A 19,232-nucleotide genomic window follows, 5' to 3' on the forward strand; every position below is an offset into this window, starting at 1 on the left:
TCTTCAGAAAAATCCATTAAAATATTTAACCCTGGCAATTGTAATTGGCACCCGGGAAACCCTTTGTCTATAATCCTTTGACCATGCGATTTAAGCACGCAGTCAATTTAACTGTAGATAAAACGCAATATTTAACGGTTTTCTTTTAAACGAATTATATGCAGCTGTCTGTTCGTTATCCCCATGTTAAAACTGTTTCAATAGTAATTCATGCTTTCATGCAATTAAATATGTTTTATTTTGCGATCAGTTCCTTCTGATCTCTGAGCGGTTCACCTTAGTGTTGTCTTGATCTTGATCTACTCTTTCATCCCTGGCCTTTGAGGCTGTTTCTGTTTCTGTTTCTGTTTGTTTGCCTGACTTTAGCCATAAAACTGAAATCCATTCAAGTAGCTGAAAATAGCAGCCGACAATTACATTGATTTTCATTTTAGCCGCATAGTAAAAAAATTACTCAAAAAAAGAACAGCATGAGCTCATTGTTTATGCCACTTTTTACGATCGCCCCAGCTTTAGACCCCCCATACCCCCCTGCAAAACCGCCCACATGCTGCCATGTCTATATATTTATTACATATGCAACTGCACAGTTATATATAAACAGTGGATCGACCCGGCTGCAGCAATGCTTTATGGTCAAAGGCTTCGGATTACACACAAGCCAGAAACATGGCTTGCTCCTCGGCCGCCGTATTTTATGGAAAGTACAAAACATTTTTTATGGCTGGCATATACGATAAGCAACGGCACTTGGAGCAGAATCTCGTCGCAGACGCAGACAGACTTTCAATATTTATGGCGCCTGCCCAGGATGCTTGTCTATGCCGGGCACGTTGCGCGCGATCGTTTACCGAGATTTGTGCCAAGTGCCAAGTGCCGAGCAAATCGCCTTAGTGGCTTAATTAAGCCGGGCAGCTGCCGCCCAGCCTCAGGCGTAGGCATGCGGATGTGGGCGCCGCCCTGGCTGACGCCATCAATCAGTGGGCAGTCGGTAGGCGAAAGGTAGACGCAAAGGCAAAGCGTACGCACAATGTCTGTTCAAGGACGCGATCAAATCCGCTTTGTGCAATAACCAGAGCAAACGAGTTATACCCTAAGCCATAAAGGGCGTACTCAGGGCGTGGCAACATTTATCTGCACGCATATTTAACTCGCAGTAGCTAGTGTTTAGTTATGTTAAGCTGATCATTATGTTACTTAACATCAATGTTAATAAAATTAGGTAATTCCTTTAAAAGTCTATTAGTTCTAAAGTTTAGTTATGTTAAATTGATATTAATGTTATTTAACATGAACGTTAATAAAAATAAGTACTTCTTTTAAGCGTCTATTAGTTAGTTAGTTAAAGGCACCATCTGATTGAAAATAAAACTTTTTGTGAACATTGAAAAATATATATTAAAAAAAAAAACATAAATACAATACTATATGCAAAGGCGCATATCAATAAATTTGATGCAGGTTGCTTATTGTCAATAACATTTATGTAAACATAAGTCGTTAACAGAGCGACTAATAGAACTAGAATATTTAAAAGGCATTGATAATTAAACTTTTTGTCAAAATTTAAAAATATATAAAAAAAAAAAAAGAAAACATTTAATTACAATACAATATGCAAAGGCGAGCATATTAACTTTATAAGTTAGTTTGCTTATTGTCAATAAATTAATGTTAACATATGTCGTTAACAGTGGGACATATAGAACGCAGCAGCTGAGAAAATTCGCTTATTGCCAGGTCAATAACAACTCTAACATTAATCTGTTTAGTTAGAGCATGTCATATTTGCTTAGTGTGTCTCAATATAAGTTAACTTTGAGAGGCAGACCTAGGGGCTTTTTATATTACATTTGAATCACAAAGATTGCAATATTTTTGGCCATTTGCTCAAGGGCAAGCATTTAACAGTGGTCTGTTAAGGCGTTATAACATTCCTGTTAACAACATGACAACTATTAGGCGCTGGCAGCCTTTTAAAATTTTTTATACTCCGACGCTTGTCCGACAAAAGGTTTGCCGAAAATATAAACTCCTTACGCCGTGCCCAGCCTGTGCAGGATATCTTATGGTTGTGCGACCTATTTATTATGTGTTTTTTTTTTTTGCTCGTTTTGCAACATTCGCTGGGGCCAATCGGCTTTGGGGTCGTTGTTATCGCATTGGGGCGGGAGAAAAAGAGACGAAACGTGTCAACAGCAATCGATGAAATTATGTTTTGTTTTAGTTTTGTTTTGTTATAATTTGTTGCTCTCGCTTGATGCCTGGCTGAAAGGCGACTCAAAGCGCAACGATTATGTGGCGCAGGCAAGTTGATTGGCCTGCGTCCACTTTGCCTTGGCCCGATCCAACTAACCCGAGCTGCGTATTGTCTTCTCTTTGCAGCGCGTGGACGTAGTTGCTCAATAGTGCCAGCTGCCTGCCGGAGAGTTTGGGCCATTGAGCAGCGTGGTGCTGGGCAAGTCAAGCACAGAGGAGCACTGGACGAGCTTACTGAACCAAGCGGCCATAAAGATGATCGGACGTTTATTTCGCGCCCACGGCGAGTTCTGTGCCTCGCATCCCTGGGAGGTGATTGTCGCCCTGCTCACCATCACAGCCTGCATGCTGACCATCGACAAGAACACCAGCCTGGACGCAAGCAATGGTCTTAGCAGCGCCAGTGCCACAGCAGCAGCAGCAGCTGCTGCTGCAAACAGCGCTGGAGCGGCGTCTGCAGCCGGCGGCGCGCCGCCCCCGATCATTGCCAGCGCAACATCGAGTCGCCACCGGCCCTGCCATGGCTGGAGTCAATCCTGCGATGGCCTCGAGGCCGAGTACAATGCCGCCGATGTGATTCTGATGACCATTGTGCGCTGCACCGCGGTGCTCTACTGTTACTATCAGTTCTGCAGCCTGCACAGGCTCGGCTCCAAATATGTGCTAGGTAAGTGCGTGTGTCCAGGCCGGAGATTGCGTCATCCCTGTGCGACTATGCGACGCGTGTGTTGACACAAGCGATTAGCTTCTAGCTGAAGAATATGCTCTTTGTTTGCGCTCGGCCAAAACTATTTTGATGAGCCATGCGCGAGGTGTTTGGCCAACATTTTAGCTGCCTCTTTCGGGCGGGCGGGCTGTCGGTCGGTCCGTCCAAATGGCATTTCTCACGCGGTCTCTAAATGAAACGACCTCTGTTGCTAATTGGACTTGGCGAACCCAGTTCCAGCTCGTGCTGAGATTCAAGTGCGCCGCTCTTTTGACTGTTTGCTTTTTCTGTTTGCAGGCATCGCCGGGCTATTTACGGTCTTCTCCAGCTTTATATTCACCACGGCCATAATTAAGTTTCTGGGCAGCGATATATCGGATCTAAAGTGAGTAAACCCCACTTGGATGTATCTAATTTATTAACCCTATTCCAATTGCTTGTAGGGATGCGCTTTTCTTTCTGCTGCTGGTCATTGATCTGTCCAACTCGGGGCGGCTGGCACAGCTGGCGCTTTCGGGGCACAGCCAGGCGGAGGTCACACAGAACATAGCACGTGGCTTGGAGCTGCTGGGCCCGACCATTTCGCTGGACACCATTGTCGAGGCTTTGCTGGTGGGCGTGGGCACGCTGTCGGGCGTGCAGCGTCTTGAGGTGCTTTGCATGTTTGCAGTGCTCTCGGTGCTGGTCAACTATGTGGTCTTTATGACCTTCTATCCCGCCTGCCTTTCGCTCATATTCGATCTGTCGCGCAATGGCGTCGACATGTCCATGGTGCGGGAGCGCGCCAAGGGCTCGCTGTTGCTCAAATCGCTCACCGAGGAGGAGCAGAAGGCCAATCCAGTGCTGCAGCGCGTCAAGCTGATCATGACCACTGGCCTGATGATTGTGCACATCTACAGTCGAGTCGTCTTCACCAGCAGCGATTACGATGCGGTCGACAAGACGCTCTCGCCCACGCTGAATCTGAACGTGAACAACAATCGCACGGAGTCGGGCGAAATAACCGACATCATAATCAAGTATGTATTCCGCATGAAAATAGTGCCAAAGTTCTTGGCTGACCTGCACTCCTACTTTTGCAGATGGCTAACGATGAGCGCGGATCACATAGTCATCTCTATTGTCCTAATTGCCCTGGTGGTCAAGTTCATCTGCTTCGACAATCGCGATCCGCTGCAGAATCAGCTGCGGCAGCCAACCACAGCGAAGGCGTCGCAGACCACGCCGCTGGAGGAAGAGCAGCCAAAGCAGCTTCCAACTTACATGCAGCTCGCAGCACCTCGCACGCCGCTGTTCAGCATCGAGGAGCACAAATCGAAAAATGCAGCCACACAGACCGAGCTGGTGACCGTGCGTCAGCGCCTGGCACCGCCAGCACGCCCGCCACGCCCACTGCAGGAATGCCTGAAGGTGCTAAATGCCATCGACGAGGCCGACGGCATTAGCGGCGCCAGCGTGTTAACGGACGAGGAAATCATTGCCATTGTCAATGCTGGCGGGGCGCATTGTCCGCTCTACAAGATCGAATCCGTGCTGGAGGATGCAGAGCGTGGCATACGTATTCGGCGCCAGATAATAGCCGCACGTGCCAAGATGCCGATGTCACGTCTGGAAGTGCTGCCCTATGAGCATTTCGACTATCGCAAAGTGATGAACGCCTGCTGCGAGAATGTCCTCGGCTATGTGCCCATACCCGTGGGTTATGCGGGTCCACTGCTGCTGGATGGCGAGAGCTACTATGTGCCCATGGCAACCACTGAGGGTGCTCTGGTGGCCTCCACGAATCGCGGCTGCAAGGCGCTGTCTGTGCGCGGCGTACGCTCCGTCGTGGAAGATGTGGGCATGACGCGTGCACCTTGTGTTCGTTTTCCCAGCGTCGCTCGCGCCTCCGAGGCCAAGAAGTGGATCGAGAGCGAGGAGAACTACAAGCTCGTCAAAACAGAGTTCGACTCGACGTCGCGTTTTGGTCGCTTGAAGGAATGCCACATTGCCATGGATGGCCCGCAGCTGTATATACGTTTCGTGGCGCTCACGGGCGATGCCATGGGCATGAACATGGTGTCCAAGGGCGCAGAGATGGCCCTGCGCTGCATCAAGCGCCAGTTTCCCGACATGCAAATCATTTCGCTGAGCGGCAACTTCTGCTGCGACAAAAAGCCCGCAGCCATCAATTGGATCAAGGGGCGTGGCAAACGTGTTGTCGCCGAGTGCACCATACCGGCGGCCACACTGCGTTCGGTGCTGAAGACGGACGCCAAGACGCTGGTCGAATGCAACAAGCTGAAGAACATGTCCGGCAGTGCCATGGCCGGCAGCATCGGGGGCAACAATGCACATGCGGCCAATATGGTGACCGCTGTGTTTCTGGCTACCGGCCAGGATCCCGCTCAGAATGTCACATCCAGCAATTGCTCCACGGCCATGGAGTGCTGGCCCGAGAACGATGAGGATTTGTATATGACCTGCACCATGCCCTCGCTGGAGGTGGGCACCGTGGGCGGCGGCACTGGTCTACCCGGCCAGGGTGCCTGCCTCGACATGCTGGGCGTGCGTGGCGCACATGCTACGCATCCGGGCGACAATGCCAAGAAACTGGCGCAAATTGTCTGCGCCACTGTCATGGCCGGTGAGCTGAGCCTGATGGCAGCGCTGGTCAACAGCGATCTAGTCAAGAGTCACATGCGCCACAATCGGTAAGTGCAAGCCAAGCAATGTTCGGCGCTCGTTTTGCACGATATCATCAATTTTTTTTTGTAATTTCTGTTGTCATTTCACGTTCAGGTCATCCATTGCCGTGAGCAGCGCCAACAATCCGCTCAACGTGACCGTCTCCAGTTGCAGCACAATCAGCTAGAACTGACGCCGCATTCACCTCCTGTACATAGGCGCTCGCTCGGTTCGATGTAGGCGGCGCTCAAGTTAAAATTCTTTTGTTCAAACGAATGCTTATTGAATTAATTATTGTAATTATATAATTGTAATTAATCCAATTGGCCAGGCCAAGCAACAGCAGCAGCAGCAGCATTAAGCAATTGTTCAAAGCCAAAGCCTTTTGTGTGCGTATGCGATTGAATTGTTGTAATTGTTAAAAACTAGTTTCAAGTATAACGCAGCCTGGGATTCGTTGTTGTTGCAATTTCCATTTAGTTTATACGAATGCCTATATATATATATCTATATATAAATTGATGTGTGTGTACGATAATGAGCCTATTTTTTCTACAAACATATTTCTAGTGCAAGCGCAAAACTTGTTAAAAGTATTCCTTAAGCGAATTAGTTTTAGTGACTAAGATTTAAAAGAGAAAAAGGTGTTGTTTTTTTTTTAATAGAACAGACAGATTGCGAAGCGGAATGCAAATGAAAGATTAAATACAAAATGTAATCGATAGATGTCATTTATAGACGCTGCGCCCGGGCTTACAAATCGGAACTCCATTTATTTTACTTTAATAATAATTATTAATAAATTATTATAATTAATTTATAATAATTCACAATGCGTTTTATTTAGTTTGTTGTGAAGTGGTTTTTCATTTGTGTGTGTGTGTGTGTGTGTGTTTTCAAACAAAAACTAAAATAAAATAAAAAGTGGGAAAAAAAAGAAAGAAACATACGCCAGCTAATTTTAAGCCCTCTCCTCCTCGTCCTCCTCGGGTAGCTCCTTGGGCTCTGCCTCGGCATCACTGTCTGCCGCAGACACCACAACATCCACACTGCTGTCCGCCAGCATAAGCGCCTTCTTTGGGCTGGGCTCGTTGCTATCCGCCTCAGCAATGGCCGTAGTTGAGCCAGCGGTCGGCACTGGATTGGCCGCGCCACCGACGGCCTCATCCTCGTCATCATCGTTGGTTGTAGATTCGGGCTGTACACTGACTGCGCACGGTTCAGATGCAATGCCATTTTTGGCTTCCACCACGGCACACTCGTCGGGATGCGTCAGCTTGCGTTTGGCAATGCGCTCACTTAACGCTTTGTGCACCTGTGCAATGTCTGCGGGTCGGCCCATGGCCAAGAAGATCTTAACGGTGCCCGTGTTATCCATAGCAGTGAGACGTAGTGATTTCTGGCTAGCGCGTTCGGCCACCATTGCCGCCCAGACTTTAGTGTTCACCAGCAGGCGCAAGTTGCCCGATGTGCGGAAGACGACGCGCGAACAATCACGTTCATCCTTGGCATCGTTTAGGCGCAGGCTGCCACGTCCACGCTCCTCCCAGTTGCTGCTGACAAATGCGAACAGCTTGCAGCTAACATCGGCAATATTGATTTCGTTTTCCTCGCCGGTAAAGGTCTCTACCTCCTCGTATTTACGTTTCTGGGCACGGCTCTCCTCGTACTCCCGCGCCACCTCGTTGAGGCTCTTCGCTTCGGACGTGTCCTTGTTGTTGTCTGTGGATTGGGCAGCCTTTTGAATGACGCTGGAAAACAGCAGCTGCGATGAGGTCGCTTCCGCCGTGCCCGACGATGCAGCTTCTGCATTCGATTCTGTGCTTACGTTTTCCTGCAATAAATTTCGCATATATATTTTTATTACAGATTAGACATATCGCAACTTACCCCCACGACCCGCTCGTGTACGTTCTGACCGAAAATAAATCCACTTGTCTGAACACGCGGCAAAGTGGTCTTGGCCGCTGCAAATATGTTGGAACGTTCGATGCCATTGTTGCGCAGCATTGACAGCGGATCCGGCCGCTCATCAATCTCATCGTCATCTTTATCAATATTCTCTGTGGACTCCACCACTTGGGCGGCCGCCTCATCTTCCTCTTCCTTCTGCTCACGTAAAAACGGATTGCCCACAATGCCATCTTCATCAGTCTTCTCGTTTCCGCCGGCTAACGCTGTGGAGCTATTGTTGCTGTTGGTATTGCTATGAGCCGAGCCCAATACTGAACTGTCACCCAGCACAGCTGGCCGCAAGACGGCTCCACCTAGCCGCGATGCTTTTAAAGTAAAACCGCCTCTGAAGCAATTGGCTTCAAGCGACGCCTCTACAAAATACACGAACAAGGAGGATATTGTATTTGACTTTGGCTTTACTTTGGCTGATTTGTGCACAGACAAAGTCACATAGAGCATGTGTCAGAGAACCATGTGCACGACTAGAAATGTATTTTGGTTTGGCTAGCGCACTTACCATTATTTTCGGACATGGCAATCAAAATTTATGTTTATGATTTGTAGTTTGGCAAAAATTTTTTACAAGAAAAAAGCGTTCTCCTCAAGCCTAAAACAGTCTTGTAAAACGCCTGACTATCGATATACTGATAGCATTGCGCTCGTTTTAACACCGATAATATTTGATAATTTTACAGCACACTTAGCTGTCAAACTCGGCAGAGGCTGGAAAAAACACGAAAATTTACAAGTCATCGACTAAAAAGGCAAAGCAAAGAAACCAGCTAGCCACAGCAAAAGTTTTATTTAAGCAAGTTTATTAACAAAGCAAATTGACAAAAAATGGCCCAAACACTTGAGGATAAATCAATATGGGAAGATGGCGAGGAGTCGCTGGGCGAAGAGGTGCTGCGTATGTCCACTGATGAGATTGTGAGCAGGACTCGCCTGATGGACAACGAAATAAAAATAATGAAGAGCGAAGTAATGCGGATCACACACGAGATTCAAGCGCAAAACGAGAAAATCAAAGACAACACGGAAAAGATCAAGGTACGTACATAATACCAATAAATTAATAGGCAACCAAAAATTCTAGCTTCTACGAATATCTGTTTTAGGTTAACAAAACGCTGCCATATCTGGTGTCCAATGTCATTGAGCTACTGGATGTGGACCCGCAGGAAGAGGAAGACGACGGCTCTGTTACCGTGCTGGACAATCAGCGCAAGGGAAAATGTGCGGTTATCAAAACATCAACGCGTCAGGCGTATTTCTTGCCAGTCATTGGCCTAGTCGATGCCGAGAAACTTAAACCCGGCGACCTGGTTGGCGTCAACAAGGACTCTTATCTGATTCTGGAAACTCTGCCAGCTGAGTATGATGCTCGTGTTAAAGCTATGGAGGTGGATGAGCGTCCTACAGAGCAGTACTCCGATATTGGTGGATTGGATAAACAGATCCAGGAGCTCATTGAAGCCGTGGTGTTGCCCATGACACACAAGGAAAAATTCAAGAATCTGGGAATTCATCCACCAAAAGGTTAGTGTGATTGCACTCCACTAAAAGTGACCAACTACAACATTATCCATAGGTGTTCTATTGTACGGCCCACCCGGAACTGGCAAGACTCTGCTCGCCCGTGCTTGCGCTGCCCAAACAAAGTCAACTTTCCTGAAGCTGGCCGGTCCGCAGCTGGTTCAAATGTTTATTGGTGATGGCGCCAAGCTAGTGCGCGATGCCTTTGCGCTGGCCAAGGAGAAAGCACCCGCCATCATTTTCATTGATGAATTGGATGCCATTGGCACAAAGCGTTTCGATTCAGAGAAGGCTGGTGATCGTGAGGTGCAGCGTACCATGTTGGAGCTGCTGAATCAGTTGGATGGGTTTAGCTCGACTGCGGATATTAAGGTTATTGCTGCTACGAATCGTGTTGATATTCTTGATCCCGCCCTGTTGCGCTCCGGCCGATTGGATCGTAAAATCGAGTTTCCACACCCGAACGAAGAGGCACGTGCGCGCATTATGCAAATCCATTCGCGTAAAATGAATGTCAGCAACGATGTTAACTTTGAGGAGCTATCCCGTTCCACAGACGATTTCAATGGCGCCCAATGCAAGGCAGTGTGCGTAGAGGCTGGCATGATTGCCCTGCGCCGCTCTGCCACATCGGTTACGCATGAGGACTTCATGGACGCCATCATGGAAGTGCAGTCCAAAAAGAAAGCTAATCTTAACTACTATGCCTAGGCTAAAACTTCGCAAATTAAATTTACTTGTAATCTTGCAAACACGTCAACAATAAAACAGATAATATATTAAACAATAACAAGAAAAAAAGAACATTGGTTTCTGGCCAAATTTATCGTTAGGAATCGTATCGCATGGATAAGCAGTTTTATCAGTACAACACATATATATTTTTTGAGTAAGATATTTCTGACTTTTAAATATCTAAAAATTCAATTCAGAAATAATAAAAAATAGATGATAAATATTTACATGGTCACTAATTAAACTAGGGATGATTAACCAATTCGTTAAGACTAATCAGTGGGATCAAGTGTGTTGCTGCTGCTGCTCGTCCCTGCGGATGAGCTGGCTGTTGTTGGGCTGGACGAGTCGCCACTAGAAGCCGTTGCAGTCAATGCAGTTGTAGATGTGGATGCCACTTCTGCAGCGGCTGTTGCAGCAGTCGAAGCTGCTGGTGTCACTGAAGCTCCAGCGGACGCTGGTGGAGCCGCTGGAGTTGCATTAACGGCAACAGCTGCTATATCATTAGCTGGCGGCTGCGGGGGCTGTGCAGGCTGCTCGGGCTGTTGGAATGGTCGTCTAGTATACATTATAATGCCCAGTAGTAAGGTCAGTATGGTGATCATATATAAGTCCCAATTGGCAGCAATATTTTCATCCATATAAAAGATGAATCTGTATGGCGACTAAGTACAATCGATTAGAGTGGGTCGCGTTAGCTGGCAAATTGAAATATCTTACTTGCTTTATTGATTCAATCTTGGCTAGCATCTGAAGCTTGAAAAGCGCAATGGCTACAGGAACTTTGGCATCCGAATTCGTTTCGGCTGCCAAATCATATAATCTCTTGGCCAAATGCCAATCCTTCTTCATGCCCAGGCCCTGCTCGTGCATATAGCCCAAATTAAACATGGCCTGCGCATTATACTGTTGATCTGAAGCTTTCCTAATCATAAAATCAAAAAACAAAACTATTAAAATCTTCGGCAATGGTTGATTTAAGATTTACGCACCTATAAAGAGCTGCAGCAGTTTCAAAATCCGTTTTTGTTCCCCAGCCATAATAGTAGTAATCACCCAGCTTAACCTGGGCCGCCGAATAGCCCTGGCCGGCAGCTCGTTTCCAGTAGTAAAATGCGCGTATCAGTTCCTCGTGACGATCATTAAACACATGCACCTCCTCGCGATCTAGCAGAAAAGCTGCATTGCTTTGGGCCACCTCGTAGCCCACTTCAGCCATTAGGGAGTACTGCATGTAGGCCTCATCGATGCGATTCTGCTTGTAGTCACTGTAGGCGTGCATTAATCTACTGCTCCAGCGACCACGTTCCGCCACGTTTTTAAAGAACTGTAATATGCAATTAATATTTTACAATGAAAACAATAGAATATATTACGAGACCTCCAAGAGAAATATCTTGACACCTGAATAATTATCGTAAGCTATAAATTAGCTGTGGAACCTACCTCAACAGCAGCTGGGCAGGATCGCAGCATGCCCATTCCGTATGCATGCATAATGCCCAAATTGTAGTACGCCAAAACGTGGCCCGACTGTGTGGCCAAGTTGAAATACTTAAGCGCCAGTTTGTAGTCCGTCTTGACGCCATTGCCAGCTGGAATTAAATCGTTTTGTAAAAGCCTAATAAAGTTTGCTCAAGATAAATTAAAACGATCCCGCAGTAATGCAGAAATCAACTCTAATCAAGATAACCTTAAAACTGATTAGAGAGAGCTGATAAGAACAGATAGACAGACGGGCATGGCTATATACCAACTGAAACGGATTGATGTTTCTTTTCATGCGTTACACACATCATGACAAAACTATAATGCTCTTTTAAAGGTTATAAATAACTGAAAAACTTACTAAAGTACATGGTGCCTAGTTGCAGTTGACCATCAACCCAGCCTTGGTCAGCAGCCTGTGTGAAATACGACAAGGCCTTGATAGAATCTTTGGGCACACCAAGACCCTTTAGATACATGAGTCCCAGACCGCTCTGGCCTACCGGATCACCCATTTCGGATGCCTTAGAGAAGTACTGTTAATCGAAAGGAAAATAACGATTATTTACATTTAATAAAGCTTTTTAGCAAGTTTGCTGTCTCACCTTAAAGGCCGTTTCGTTATCCGCCTTGATTTGCTCACTACCCTCCAGATAGAGCTTGCCCAGAAAGGCAAAACCTATGGCATTGCCTGCATTGGCAGCAAGCGTAAAATATTCCAATGCCTTTTGATGATCCTGCTGAATAGCCTTGCCGCCTTGATAGTACAACTGGCCCAAGCCCACCTGGGACTGCACATCGCCCTTGTCAGCCAGCAGCTGGTAGTAGTCGACAATTTCAGTCTCGTGGCTGCCTGGGTTCTCTAGCTCATCCAGCAGCCGGACTCGATGCACCACCGGCCCATTCGCAAACGTTATTTTGGAAGCTACCTTCTTGGCCACACGCTTATATTGAATCAACGCCTTCTCGCAGCTGGTGGGCACATTGATGCCGTACAAATAGCGATATCCCATGGCCATTTGGGCGAGCGTATTATCGCCAAGAGCTGCCAGCGTATAGTGTAGTAGAGCCAGCGGCTGGCTGACATTCTTACCACCCACACCCGCTGAGTACAAAAAGCCAAGACCCATGTGAGCTTCGGCTACTCCTTCGTTTGCCAAGCTCTCGAACTCGTCGGCGGCGTGGTGGAAATCAAATGCCATCCAATGACCCAAGAGAACGGCCCAGGCCAGTTCGGCGCGTGCCTTAAGATGATTGAATGCGGCCGCCTTTCGCAACAGTGTGAATGCAACGCGTTTATCAGTGCGCGGCTTAGCCAGCATCTCCATGGCATTCTCGTAAAGGCTCTGAGCTGTAAGTTAAATATTGCAATATTCTGGATTGATTCTTGTGCTATTGAATAACGTACCCTCCATCTGCTCGGGAGTTAGCTCGACAACTTCCGCGGGAGTTTGGCTTGCTTCAATTTTTTCAATTTGAGCTTTCAGTTTTTGCTGTTTCATTAGACTGTCGTTCCATAGGCGCTCGAATAACGCAGCTGGCATTACTTTGGTGCGTGGCGCGAATTCCTTGTCCTTGTCCTTAAGTTTGGCCGCTTTGCGGTCGTTGCTGCCTGGTGCTGTTGCTGATGAGGATAGGTCGACGGGTGGAGCTTTAGCGTCTTTCTCGGCTGTCGTTATCTCGTCGGCTTCAGTCTTGCTCTGACTATGTGGCTCCGTGGAGGTAACGGCCTCGGGCTCGGAAATAGCTGTCGTGCTGGCGCTTTCGGAGAGTGGACCCTGCAGTTCCGCCCGCAAGAGGTGGCTGCACTGAACCAGCAGGAGCATCGAAATGCACATTATGCTTGGCAGTCTCATCATATGGAACGTGTCTCTGTCTTTGCCGCAAAAAAGATAAGCGATAAATATACTAAAAATTTTGGTAGTCTTTTCTTGCCTCTTTAGGTCTGACGTGTTGTGTTATTTACTTTTTCTTTTGTGCACACACTGATTGGTTTTTCACCGTTTGATAGGGCTTAGTGCTTCCAGTCCAGTTTATCGCTGGCGCATTTTATACCAGTGCAGTTGGTTTAATTGTTGTCCTATTTGCCCCTCGACAGCTTTAGTAATTTTCACACGTAAGATTAAAGAACCTTTCATTTGTTGCAACAATAATTACTGCCCAGTGTTGTGAACGACGCAATGGCAGAGATGAGCAACAATGTGATTTTAAATCGGCAACCTGTCACAACTGTCATTTGTGTTCATGAGCTTTCATTTTTTAAATGCAATAAAAATTAATTTTTACCCCAAATTTATAGTTAACCCTTGCGTGAGTAAACAACCCATTTAACTGTAAGCCCAATTCTCACACAAGCTGCGCGTAGAAAATAGTTCTCAGTCCCTTTTCATGTTTACCAATGTAAGCGTGATTTTAATAGATATGCTAGTATTTCTGCATGTTAATACTTGTGAGCGATAGCTGCTATGTTATCTCTAAGAACAGTGACTGATTAACCGATATGCTCACCTCAGTGAGCCAGTGTTAGGAAACTTCGTAAATAAGCGTTGCGTGTTTTTGTTGTTCCATTTCATAATGCAAATGCCTGAAACAGCAGCGCGAAAATTAGAGTGATAATTCGTGAATATACTAATTAATATACGAGGAAGCATTGTTGGGGTGTGACTCATTGTTCTTTTGAACCGGAGAAGCTCGAAAAAAACGGCATGGAGATGAGTGTAAGTTACGACGGCTGCGGCTGCAAGCCAGCCCCTGGCACTGCGCTCAACAACATCAATGAAACCAGTTTCAAGCCGCGCTCCAAGCGACTCAGACAGTCACGCATGAAATTATTCATGCTTAACTTCGTAAGCTGGTGAAAGTTTACAGCTGTTGCAGTCTCCGTACTCTAGACCCGATAACGTAGAGCGTCAATTATTAATCCCACACCTCTCCCCACCCACCTGTGTATCAATTAAAGGCGGCTATGCTTGCACGTGTGTCCTTTTATCCGACGCTGCTCTACAATGTCCTTATGGAAAAGGCAACGGCAAGGAATTGGTACGATCGCATTGATGAGAATGTTATACTTGGAGCGCTGCCCTTTCGAAGCCAGGCAAATGACGTAAGTTACGCGACTCGCGACCAAACAAACTTTACAAATAAATAAATAAAAAAAACCTAACAACGTATAAAAAATTCTTTGCCTCGACAGTTAATCGAAAAAGAAAACATGAAAGCTGTCGTGTCAATGAACGAAGACTACGAGCTTACCGCGTTTTCGAACGACTCGCCCAAATGGAAGGCCCTTGGCATTGAGTTCCTACAACTAGCTACTACTGACATATTCGAATCACCCAACCAGGAGAAGCTCTACCATGGCGTCGAGTTTATAAATCGCTTTTTGCCATTGTCCAAGCGCATACCCAAATTAAACTCATCGCAATATGCCGAAAATATTGGTTCGGTTTACGTGCACTGCAAGGCAGGACGCACACGTAGCGCCACCTTGGTGGGCTGCTATCTTATGCTGGTACGTACAAGATCTCGTGCGTTGTTGCGTCAAAGCTTTTGTTTAATTGTTTGCATTATTTGTAGAAAAACGGCTGGACCCCAGATCAAGCTGTGGAGCACATGCGTCAATGTCGTCCGCATATCTTGCTGCACACCAAACAATGGGACGCGCTTAGAATATTTTATGCAAATAACGTAGAGGCCAAGTCATGACCCATTCCTGATAACAGCCGTTGAAAGTTTATTAAATACGTAACATTATGGTGCTAGTTTCTGATTTTGCTACCATTACCAAAAACTAATTAGTGTTTTTTCCATGTAAAACGATGTTTTTTAAATACAATTTTGTTAATATACGAGTTACAAGTTATTTTTTTATTTATTGCTAATGACTATGAAGCAATCGTCGAGTTGCTGTACACAATTTAGTTAAGGGGTTGGCCCTACTCCGCTAGGCAATTAAGCTTTGTTTTCGGAATCCTTGCCCTTGATGGCCCAAAAGCGTTTAATGCCATTGGCCAGGCCGATATCATTCTTGATGAAGTAAAAGAGACCGCCCAATGTGGCAACGGATATTATGATAAGGGCAATGTGAGCAACTTTTGGTAGAACATTGCCCACGACACTTGGACGCAGGTAGTCGACTACCATAGCTTCGACGCCCCTGTAAAATGAGTTTTCCTTATTGTAATTGCATGCGAAACGGGCCTCGAATTGCTCATCTTACCAATGGGTGTGAATTACTACAGATATCGCCAATAGGGCGTCCAGCACCTGGGAAGGGGCGGCAAAAGCTGCAGGAATAACTGCCAACAGTCCAACAGACACCAAGCGCTCGACCGTCCACAAGCCTGTGTGATTACTGGTATCCGAAGCCATTCGGGGAGCGCTCACTGAAATCTGTCGCATCGCCAGGGGCTGCAATGTGGGATTAACCAATTAAATGAAAGGCACTTGATTGATACTCAAATAAATACCGCTACTTGCTTGGCCAGCACAACAGGCTTTGTCAGAGCTTGGCGTTGCGTGTTGGCCACAATTGTCGAGTAGGCCTTCAGCGGCGACAGACGCACGGATTTAATAAGGCTTGCAGCTGTCGATATGCCAAACGACAAGGTTATATAATAAAAATAATTGTTGTATAAAATGCGTATATTTACAGCTAAATACAATACTTACCATTGCCACGTCCAACGCCACGCAGTAGCACAGAAGACAACATGGTTATTATTTTGTAAAATTGAAAATTTTGAGCAAAATATAAAAACACCTATTGACTTGAACAACCACAGCCGATTTTTACTGACTTTTACAGCACTGAAAAGTTCGATGCCTACTATTTATCGATGGGGCGAGAACTATCGGTAAATAAAGTTATCGGTTCCGCCCAATGTATGTATGTTTGAAATAAAATATTTTGAAATCATATATTGAAATGTATTAATAAAAAAAGGGATAGATACTGTAATATTTATTTAGCTGTAGTCGTTTGTACAAAAACATTTGAGATTCTTTTGTGGACGGAATGCAAAAGTGATGCAGAGATTTGTAAATCTGCATAGTAATGAGTTGTAAGAGCTCCATTATGTGTGTACTTATAAACTAACCATAGATATGTTGAAAAAAATTCCGTTAATTTCATTGAATTTTTGAGGCACATTATTAGATATTTCTAAAAGGGCACTTTTCGGCTCGGATATGATGGATGGTACTGAACAAATTATTCTAAACTTCTTAAGCGACTAAATACCTGGCTAGTATATAAACTGCGCTGATGGCACAAACGACCGGCGCACTAATAAGGGAAGCCAAACGGTTTGCGCCGGCCTTGTAAAAGTCCCAATCAAACACAATATTCGAAGCATCCGAAGGTCTCCAAGGATTTAAGCCATCGTCGAAATACATTGGACAGTCGTCGCGCTCACGTTCGTACTCAACGGCATCAATGGCGACTGCAGCGCCTTCGGAATGATTCCATGAGGTCACGTCTTGGTTAAGCTTGCAGAAGGCGCCCACGGCTTGGGACATGAGGACACGGTTTAGATCGGCACGTTGATAGACCCAACAACGGTACTTGGATAGCGGATCCAAATCATCGTAGGTAATTAAATAGGATTTCAGATTTTCCTTCCAAAAGCCAATGCATTTCATGCGGTAATCTGGATCACTGTAGATATCAACGGGTCGGCCCAAATGATCCACGGACAAGCAATAGTTCTCATCGACAGCCAATTCCTTTTGGTCTGTATCGCAAACTGATAAATCAGATATGTTTTGCTTGCAGTGGATATCGGGACGTGGACTCAAAGTAACGCCACCCAAAATTCTGAAAGTATATAATTGAATAAGGTACATATTTCTATTAAATGTAAAGTTAATTGCTAACCTTGTTCTAAAGGGATGCTCGCCTCTTTGTGTGAAATTGAACTTGCCAGCGACTGGACATCGGACAGGAACCGGGTTTTTCGCCAAGAACAAATCGTATTTCCAAGCCTCTGAATTGGGAAATTGTACCCAAGAGCAGACTGTGCTGAAATCATCCTTGATGACAGCTAAGCCCTTGCGATAGCGTATAATATTGTGATGTCTGGGCATAAAGTCAAAGCAAACGTAATCCTTTTGGCAACCATCGACAGTGAGACGCGCCATCATAACACGATTGCCCCGACGCTCGCGGCACACGTAAATTGTCTTACGGTATCGTGCTCTATCCGGATAATATGTCTCATTTATGTGCGTCTCACTGATAGACACATCGGCATCAATGTTGGCCGTGTTCACCCATTCGCCAGAGAAATTCTGGGGAAGCGTACAGCCGGGCTCTACAAATTCAGCCTTAACTGGGGTAAGCTTAAGACGCTCTGGCGAGTTTTCGGGCGTTTTCAGTGTGTTGCACTCGGCCGTGATGGAGACACCCACATAGAGATCATCATCACGGTTCTTGAGGAAGCAACGGTATTTTTCATCCTTACGCGATTCCTTTGTATTGGCAACAGCAAAATAATGATTTTTTCCCACAAACCAATCGCCCAAGCAGCTAAACTCAACGGTGCCGCTGAAGGTGCCCTCCATGCCCTCGCACTTTTGATAAGTGATGTTGAACTTTTGATTCTGTATAAGAAACTGTGTTCCAGCCGTCTGACAAGATTGGATGCGAGCATCTGGCTTATTGCACACGCCCGTAAAGCGGAATCGATTCTATAAACAGACGTTAATTACAGTCGTTTAATTAAACACAATTTAAAAAAACTTGCCTGATATGTAAAATGCCAAACGCCCTCGAGCGACGAGCGACAATTGATTGGCACATAGTTTTCATTGAACAGCGTAATCTGCTGCTGATCATCTTTGATGCCCTTGCAGACGTTTTCAACGGTGGGCTCCTGGCCAGGAGGCAAGCCCACACATGGTCCCTCGAATTTCTCGAATATGTTCAATGTGCGTATTATCGTACGCACGCAGTGATAACAGTTAACGGAGCGCTCCTTGAACACAAACGAGTACTCATCGCCGCGGTGTTTCTGGTAGTTGATGCAATAGCCACGCGTGGACATGGAGGTCGCATCGATGATCGTTTGGGTGGGCAAGCCGACCTCCCATGAGAACCACGAGCCCTGCAGGATCTTGGGTATAATGCAGTTGCGCTGCTCCAGCTCATTGAATTGTGCGTGCCCTGTAATTAAGATTTGGGCAGTGCCGAAATTATTCAATTCTCAATGAATCACAATTAAGCCTCGCTTTGAGGCTTGGGTGTGGCATTAGCTCAAGTCGCTGTACTAACCCACGCTCAAGACGCCTAAGAGGCAGATGAAGTTAAGGTATTTGTTCATTTTAAAATCGCTTAACATAAATACTTTTATGTGAGCATTTTTTAACAGAACACCACCACTAAGCAATTGAAATTAAAACACAACTTGAGCAAAGAAAACACGCAACAAACAAATTTACCAACTTCTACGCATACGTTTAACAGCACTGTAATCGCAACACCGAATTGTACAGCACTGCACGCATATTCAACTAGTTCTAATCGATTTATTTCGTACTTGCAGATGAAATTCAAATTGCATTGGTTGTATAGCAAGATTCTGACCTGAGATCAAAACTCAAATTTTTCCGACACAGACAAGCTGCAGACACATTATCTGACTACTGATTCGTTCTTAACCGCTTTATGTTGTAATAAAAACGTCTGGCTGATTACAGAAATCACAACTTAACAATACAATTGCGCTAAATTTAATGCCGTCTGGTGCGCCTAATGCGAGCATCGACAGCTCCGACAGCTATCTGTAGTATTCCAATTGTCGCACGCTCAACGACCCGAACGCCCCCGCCAATAATGACTAACACACAATCACACACACAAATCTGTTTGAAATGCACTTTAAAC

At 45.8% G+C, this 19,232-nt stretch overlaps 7 protein-coding genes across 12 annotated transcripts; 3 read left to right on the forward strand and 4 right to left on the reverse strand.

The window, feature by feature from the left end:
• Positions 1–2,017: 2,017 nt before the first annotated feature.
• Positions 2,018–6,419, forward strand: LOC115764610 (3-hydroxy-3-methylglutaryl-coenzyme A reductase). Its single transcript, XM_030707762.1, has 6 exons — positions 2,018–2,071; positions 2,386–2,926; positions 3,263–3,350; positions 3,409–3,984; positions 4,048–5,658; positions 5,747–6,419. Exons 2-6 carry the CDS (start codon positions 2,515–2,517, stop codon positions 5,817–5,819), a joined length of 2,760 nt encoding a protein of 919 aa, XP_030563622.1. The 5' UTR covers positions 2,018–2,071; positions 2,386–2,514; the 3' UTR covers positions 5,820–6,419.
• Positions 6,420–6,512: 93 nt separating this feature from the next.
• Positions 6,513–8,215, reverse strand: LOC115764612 (ran-binding protein 3). The gene is made up of 3 exons (XM_030707768.1): positions 8,106–8,215; positions 7,523–7,959; positions 6,513–7,466 (listed from the first exon to the last, which is right to left on the reverse strand). Exons 1-3 carry the CDS (start codon positions 8,119–8,121, stop codon positions 6,594–6,596), a joined length of 1,326 nt encoding a protein of 441 aa, XP_030563628.1. The 5' UTR covers positions 8,122–8,215; the 3' UTR covers positions 6,513–6,593.
• Positions 8,216–8,318: 103 nt separating this feature from the next.
• LOC115764613 (26S proteasome regulatory subunit 6A-B) lies at positions 8,319–9,914 on the forward strand. The gene is made up of 3 exons (XM_030707769.1): positions 8,319–8,638; positions 8,707–9,127; positions 9,180–9,914. The coding sequence occupies exons 1-3, from the start codon at positions 8,429–8,431 to the stop codon at positions 9,833–9,835; spliced, it is 1,287 nt and encodes a 428-aa protein (XP_030563629.1). The 5' UTR covers positions 8,319–8,428; the 3' UTR covers positions 9,836–9,914.
• A 16-nt stretch (positions 9,915–9,930) lies between these two features.
• LOC115764611 (protein sel-1 homolog 1) lies at positions 9,931–14,368 on the reverse strand. Of its 5 annotated transcripts, none has more exons than XM_030707767.1 (8): positions 14,290–14,368; positions 12,756–13,219; positions 11,953–12,698; positions 11,709–11,883; positions 11,306–11,454; positions 10,852–11,186; positions 10,580–10,784; positions 9,931–10,524 (listed from the first exon to the last, which is right to left on the reverse strand). In XM_030707767.1, exons 2-8 carry the CDS (start codon positions 13,204–13,206, stop codon positions 10,132–10,134), a joined length of 2,454 nt encoding a protein of 817 aa, XP_030563627.1. In that variant the 5' UTR covers positions 13,207–13,219; positions 14,290–14,368; the 3' UTR covers positions 9,931–10,131. The 5 variants fall into 5 exon arrangements, with proteins under 5 accessions (XP_030563627.1, XP_030563623.1, XP_030563626.1 ...); XM_030707763.1 differs by having other exon boundaries at positions 12,756–13,576; positions 14,290–14,338; XM_030707766.1 differs by lacking the exon at positions 14,290–14,368 and adding an exon at positions 13,314–13,547.
• LOC115764614 (phosphatidylglycerophosphatase and protein-tyrosine phosphatase 1) lies at positions 13,607–15,103 on the forward strand. Of its 2 annotated transcripts, none has more exons than XM_030707771.1 (4): positions 13,607–13,657; positions 14,307–14,450; positions 14,541–14,858; positions 14,924–15,103. In XM_030707771.1, the coding sequence occupies exons 2-4, from the start codon at positions 14,313–14,315 to the stop codon at positions 15,050–15,052; spliced, it is 585 nt and encodes a 194-aa protein (XP_030563631.1). In that variant the 5' UTR covers positions 13,607–13,657; positions 14,307–14,312; the 3' UTR covers positions 15,053–15,103. The 2 variants fall into 2 exon arrangements, with proteins under 2 accessions (XP_030563631.1, XP_030563632.1); XM_030707772.1 differs by lacking the exon at positions 13,607–13,657 and adding an exon at positions 13,699–14,064.
• Positions 15,104–15,193: 90 nt separating this feature from the next.
• LOC115764615 (succinate dehydrogenase [ubiquinone] cytochrome b small subunit, mitochondrial) lies at positions 15,194–16,144 on the reverse strand. The gene is made up of 4 exons (XM_030707773.1): positions 16,019–16,144; positions 15,817–15,932; positions 15,567–15,757; positions 15,194–15,503 (listed from the first exon to the last, which is right to left on the reverse strand). The coding sequence occupies exons 1-4, from the start codon at positions 16,059–16,061 to the stop codon at positions 15,299–15,301; spliced, it is 555 nt and encodes a 184-aa protein (XP_030563633.1). The 5' UTR covers positions 16,062–16,144; the 3' UTR covers positions 15,194–15,298.
• A 155-nt stretch (positions 16,145–16,299) lies between these two features.
• Positions 16,300–18,825, reverse strand: LOC115764795. The gene is made up of 4 exons (XM_030708039.1): positions 18,621–18,825; positions 18,094–18,512; positions 17,226–18,037; positions 16,300–17,165 (listed from the first exon to the last, which is right to left on the reverse strand). Exons 1-4 carry the CDS (start codon positions 18,685–18,687, stop codon positions 16,574–16,576), a joined length of 1,890 nt encoding a protein of 629 aa, XP_030563899.1. The 5' UTR covers positions 18,688–18,825; the 3' UTR covers positions 16,300–16,573.
• Between the last annotated feature and the right edge of the window lie 407 nt (positions 18,826–19,232).

This window comes from Drosophila novamexicana, unplaced genomic scaffold (genome assembly GCF_003285875.2).
Source record: "Drosophila novamexicana strain 15010-1031.04,08,12 unplaced genomic scaffold, DnovRS2.1 tig00000870-arrow-arrow-pilon, whole genome shotgun sequence".
Lineage (NCBI taxonomy): Eukaryota > Metazoa > Arthropoda > Insecta > Diptera > Drosophilidae > Drosophila > Drosophila novamexicana.

Bases quoted from the DNA above. Each gene is read 5' to 3' on its own strand.
- LOC115764610 (XM_030707762.1), top strand. From the start codon at position 2,515: ATGATCGGACGTTTATTTCGCGCCCACGGCGAGTTCTGTGCCTCGCAT. The intron at 2,927-3,262 runs GTAAGTGCGTGT...TTCTGTTTGCAG, and splicing joins CGGCTCCAAATATGTGCTAG to GCATCGCCGGGCTATTTACG. The intron at 3,985-4,047 runs GTATGTATTCCG...CTACTTTTGCAG, and splicing joins ATAACCGACATCATAATCAA to ATGGCTAACGATGAGCGCGG.
- LOC115764795 (XM_030708039.1), bottom strand. From the start codon at position 18,687: ATGTTAAGCGATTTTAAAATGAACAAATACCTTAACTTCATCTGCCTC. The intron at 18,038-18,093 runs GCAAGTTTTTTT...GTCTGTTTATAG, and splicing joins TTTGGCATTTTACATATCAG to AATCGATTCCGCTTTACGGG. The intron at 17,166-17,225 runs GTTAGCAATTAA...ATATACTTTCAG, and splicing joins GAGCATCCCTTTAGAACAAG to AATTTTGGGTGGCGTTACTT.
- LOC115764612 (XM_030707768.1), bottom strand. The intron at 7,467-7,522 runs GTAAGTTGCGAT...AATTTATTGCAG, and splicing joins TACACGAGCGGGTCGTGGGG to GAAAACGTAAGCACAGAATC.
- LOC115764615 (XM_030707773.1), bottom strand. From the start codon at position 16,061: ATGTTGTCTTCTGTGCTACTGCGTGGCGTTGGACGTGGCAATG. The intron at 15,758-15,816 runs GTATTTATTTGA...CCCACATTGCAG, and splicing joins TGCTGGCCAAGCAAGTAGCG to CCCCTGGCGATGCGACAGAT. The intron at 15,504-15,566 runs GTAAGATGAGCA...CTCATTTTACAG, and splicing joins GTAGTAATTCACACCCATTG to GGGCGTCGAAGCTATGGTAG.
- LOC115764611 (XM_030707767.1), bottom strand. From the start codon at position 13,206: ATGATGAGACTGCCAAGCATAATGTGCATTTCGATGCTCCTGCTGGTT. The intron at 11,187-11,305 runs GTAGGTTCCACA...TGCATATTACAG, and splicing joins CCTGCCCAGCTGCTGTTGAG to TTCTTTAAAAACGTGGCGGA. The intron at 10,785-10,851 runs GTGCGTAAATCT...TTTTATGATTAG, and splicing joins ACTGCTGCAGCTCTTTATAG to GAAAGCTTCAGATCAACAGT.
- LOC115764613 (XM_030707769.1), top strand. From the start codon at position 8,429: ATGGCCCAAACACTTGAGGATAAATCAATATGGGAAGATGGCGAGGAG. The intron at 8,639-8,706 runs GTACGTACATAA...TATCTGTTTTAG, and splicing joins ACAACACGGAAAAGATCAAG to GTTAACAAAACGCTGCCATA. The intron at 9,128-9,179 runs GTTAGTGTGATT...CATTATCCATAG, and splicing joins GGGAATTCATCCACCAAAAG to GTGTTCTATTGTACGGCCCA.
- LOC115764614 (XM_030707772.1), top strand. The intron at 14,451-14,540 runs GTAAGTTACGCG...TTGCCTCGACAG, and splicing joins TTCGAAGCCAGGCAAATGAC to TTAATCGAAAAAGAAAACAT. The intron at 14,859-14,923 runs GTACGTACAAGA...CATTATTTGTAG, and splicing joins TGGGCTGCTATCTTATGCTG to AAAAACGGCTGGACCCCAGA.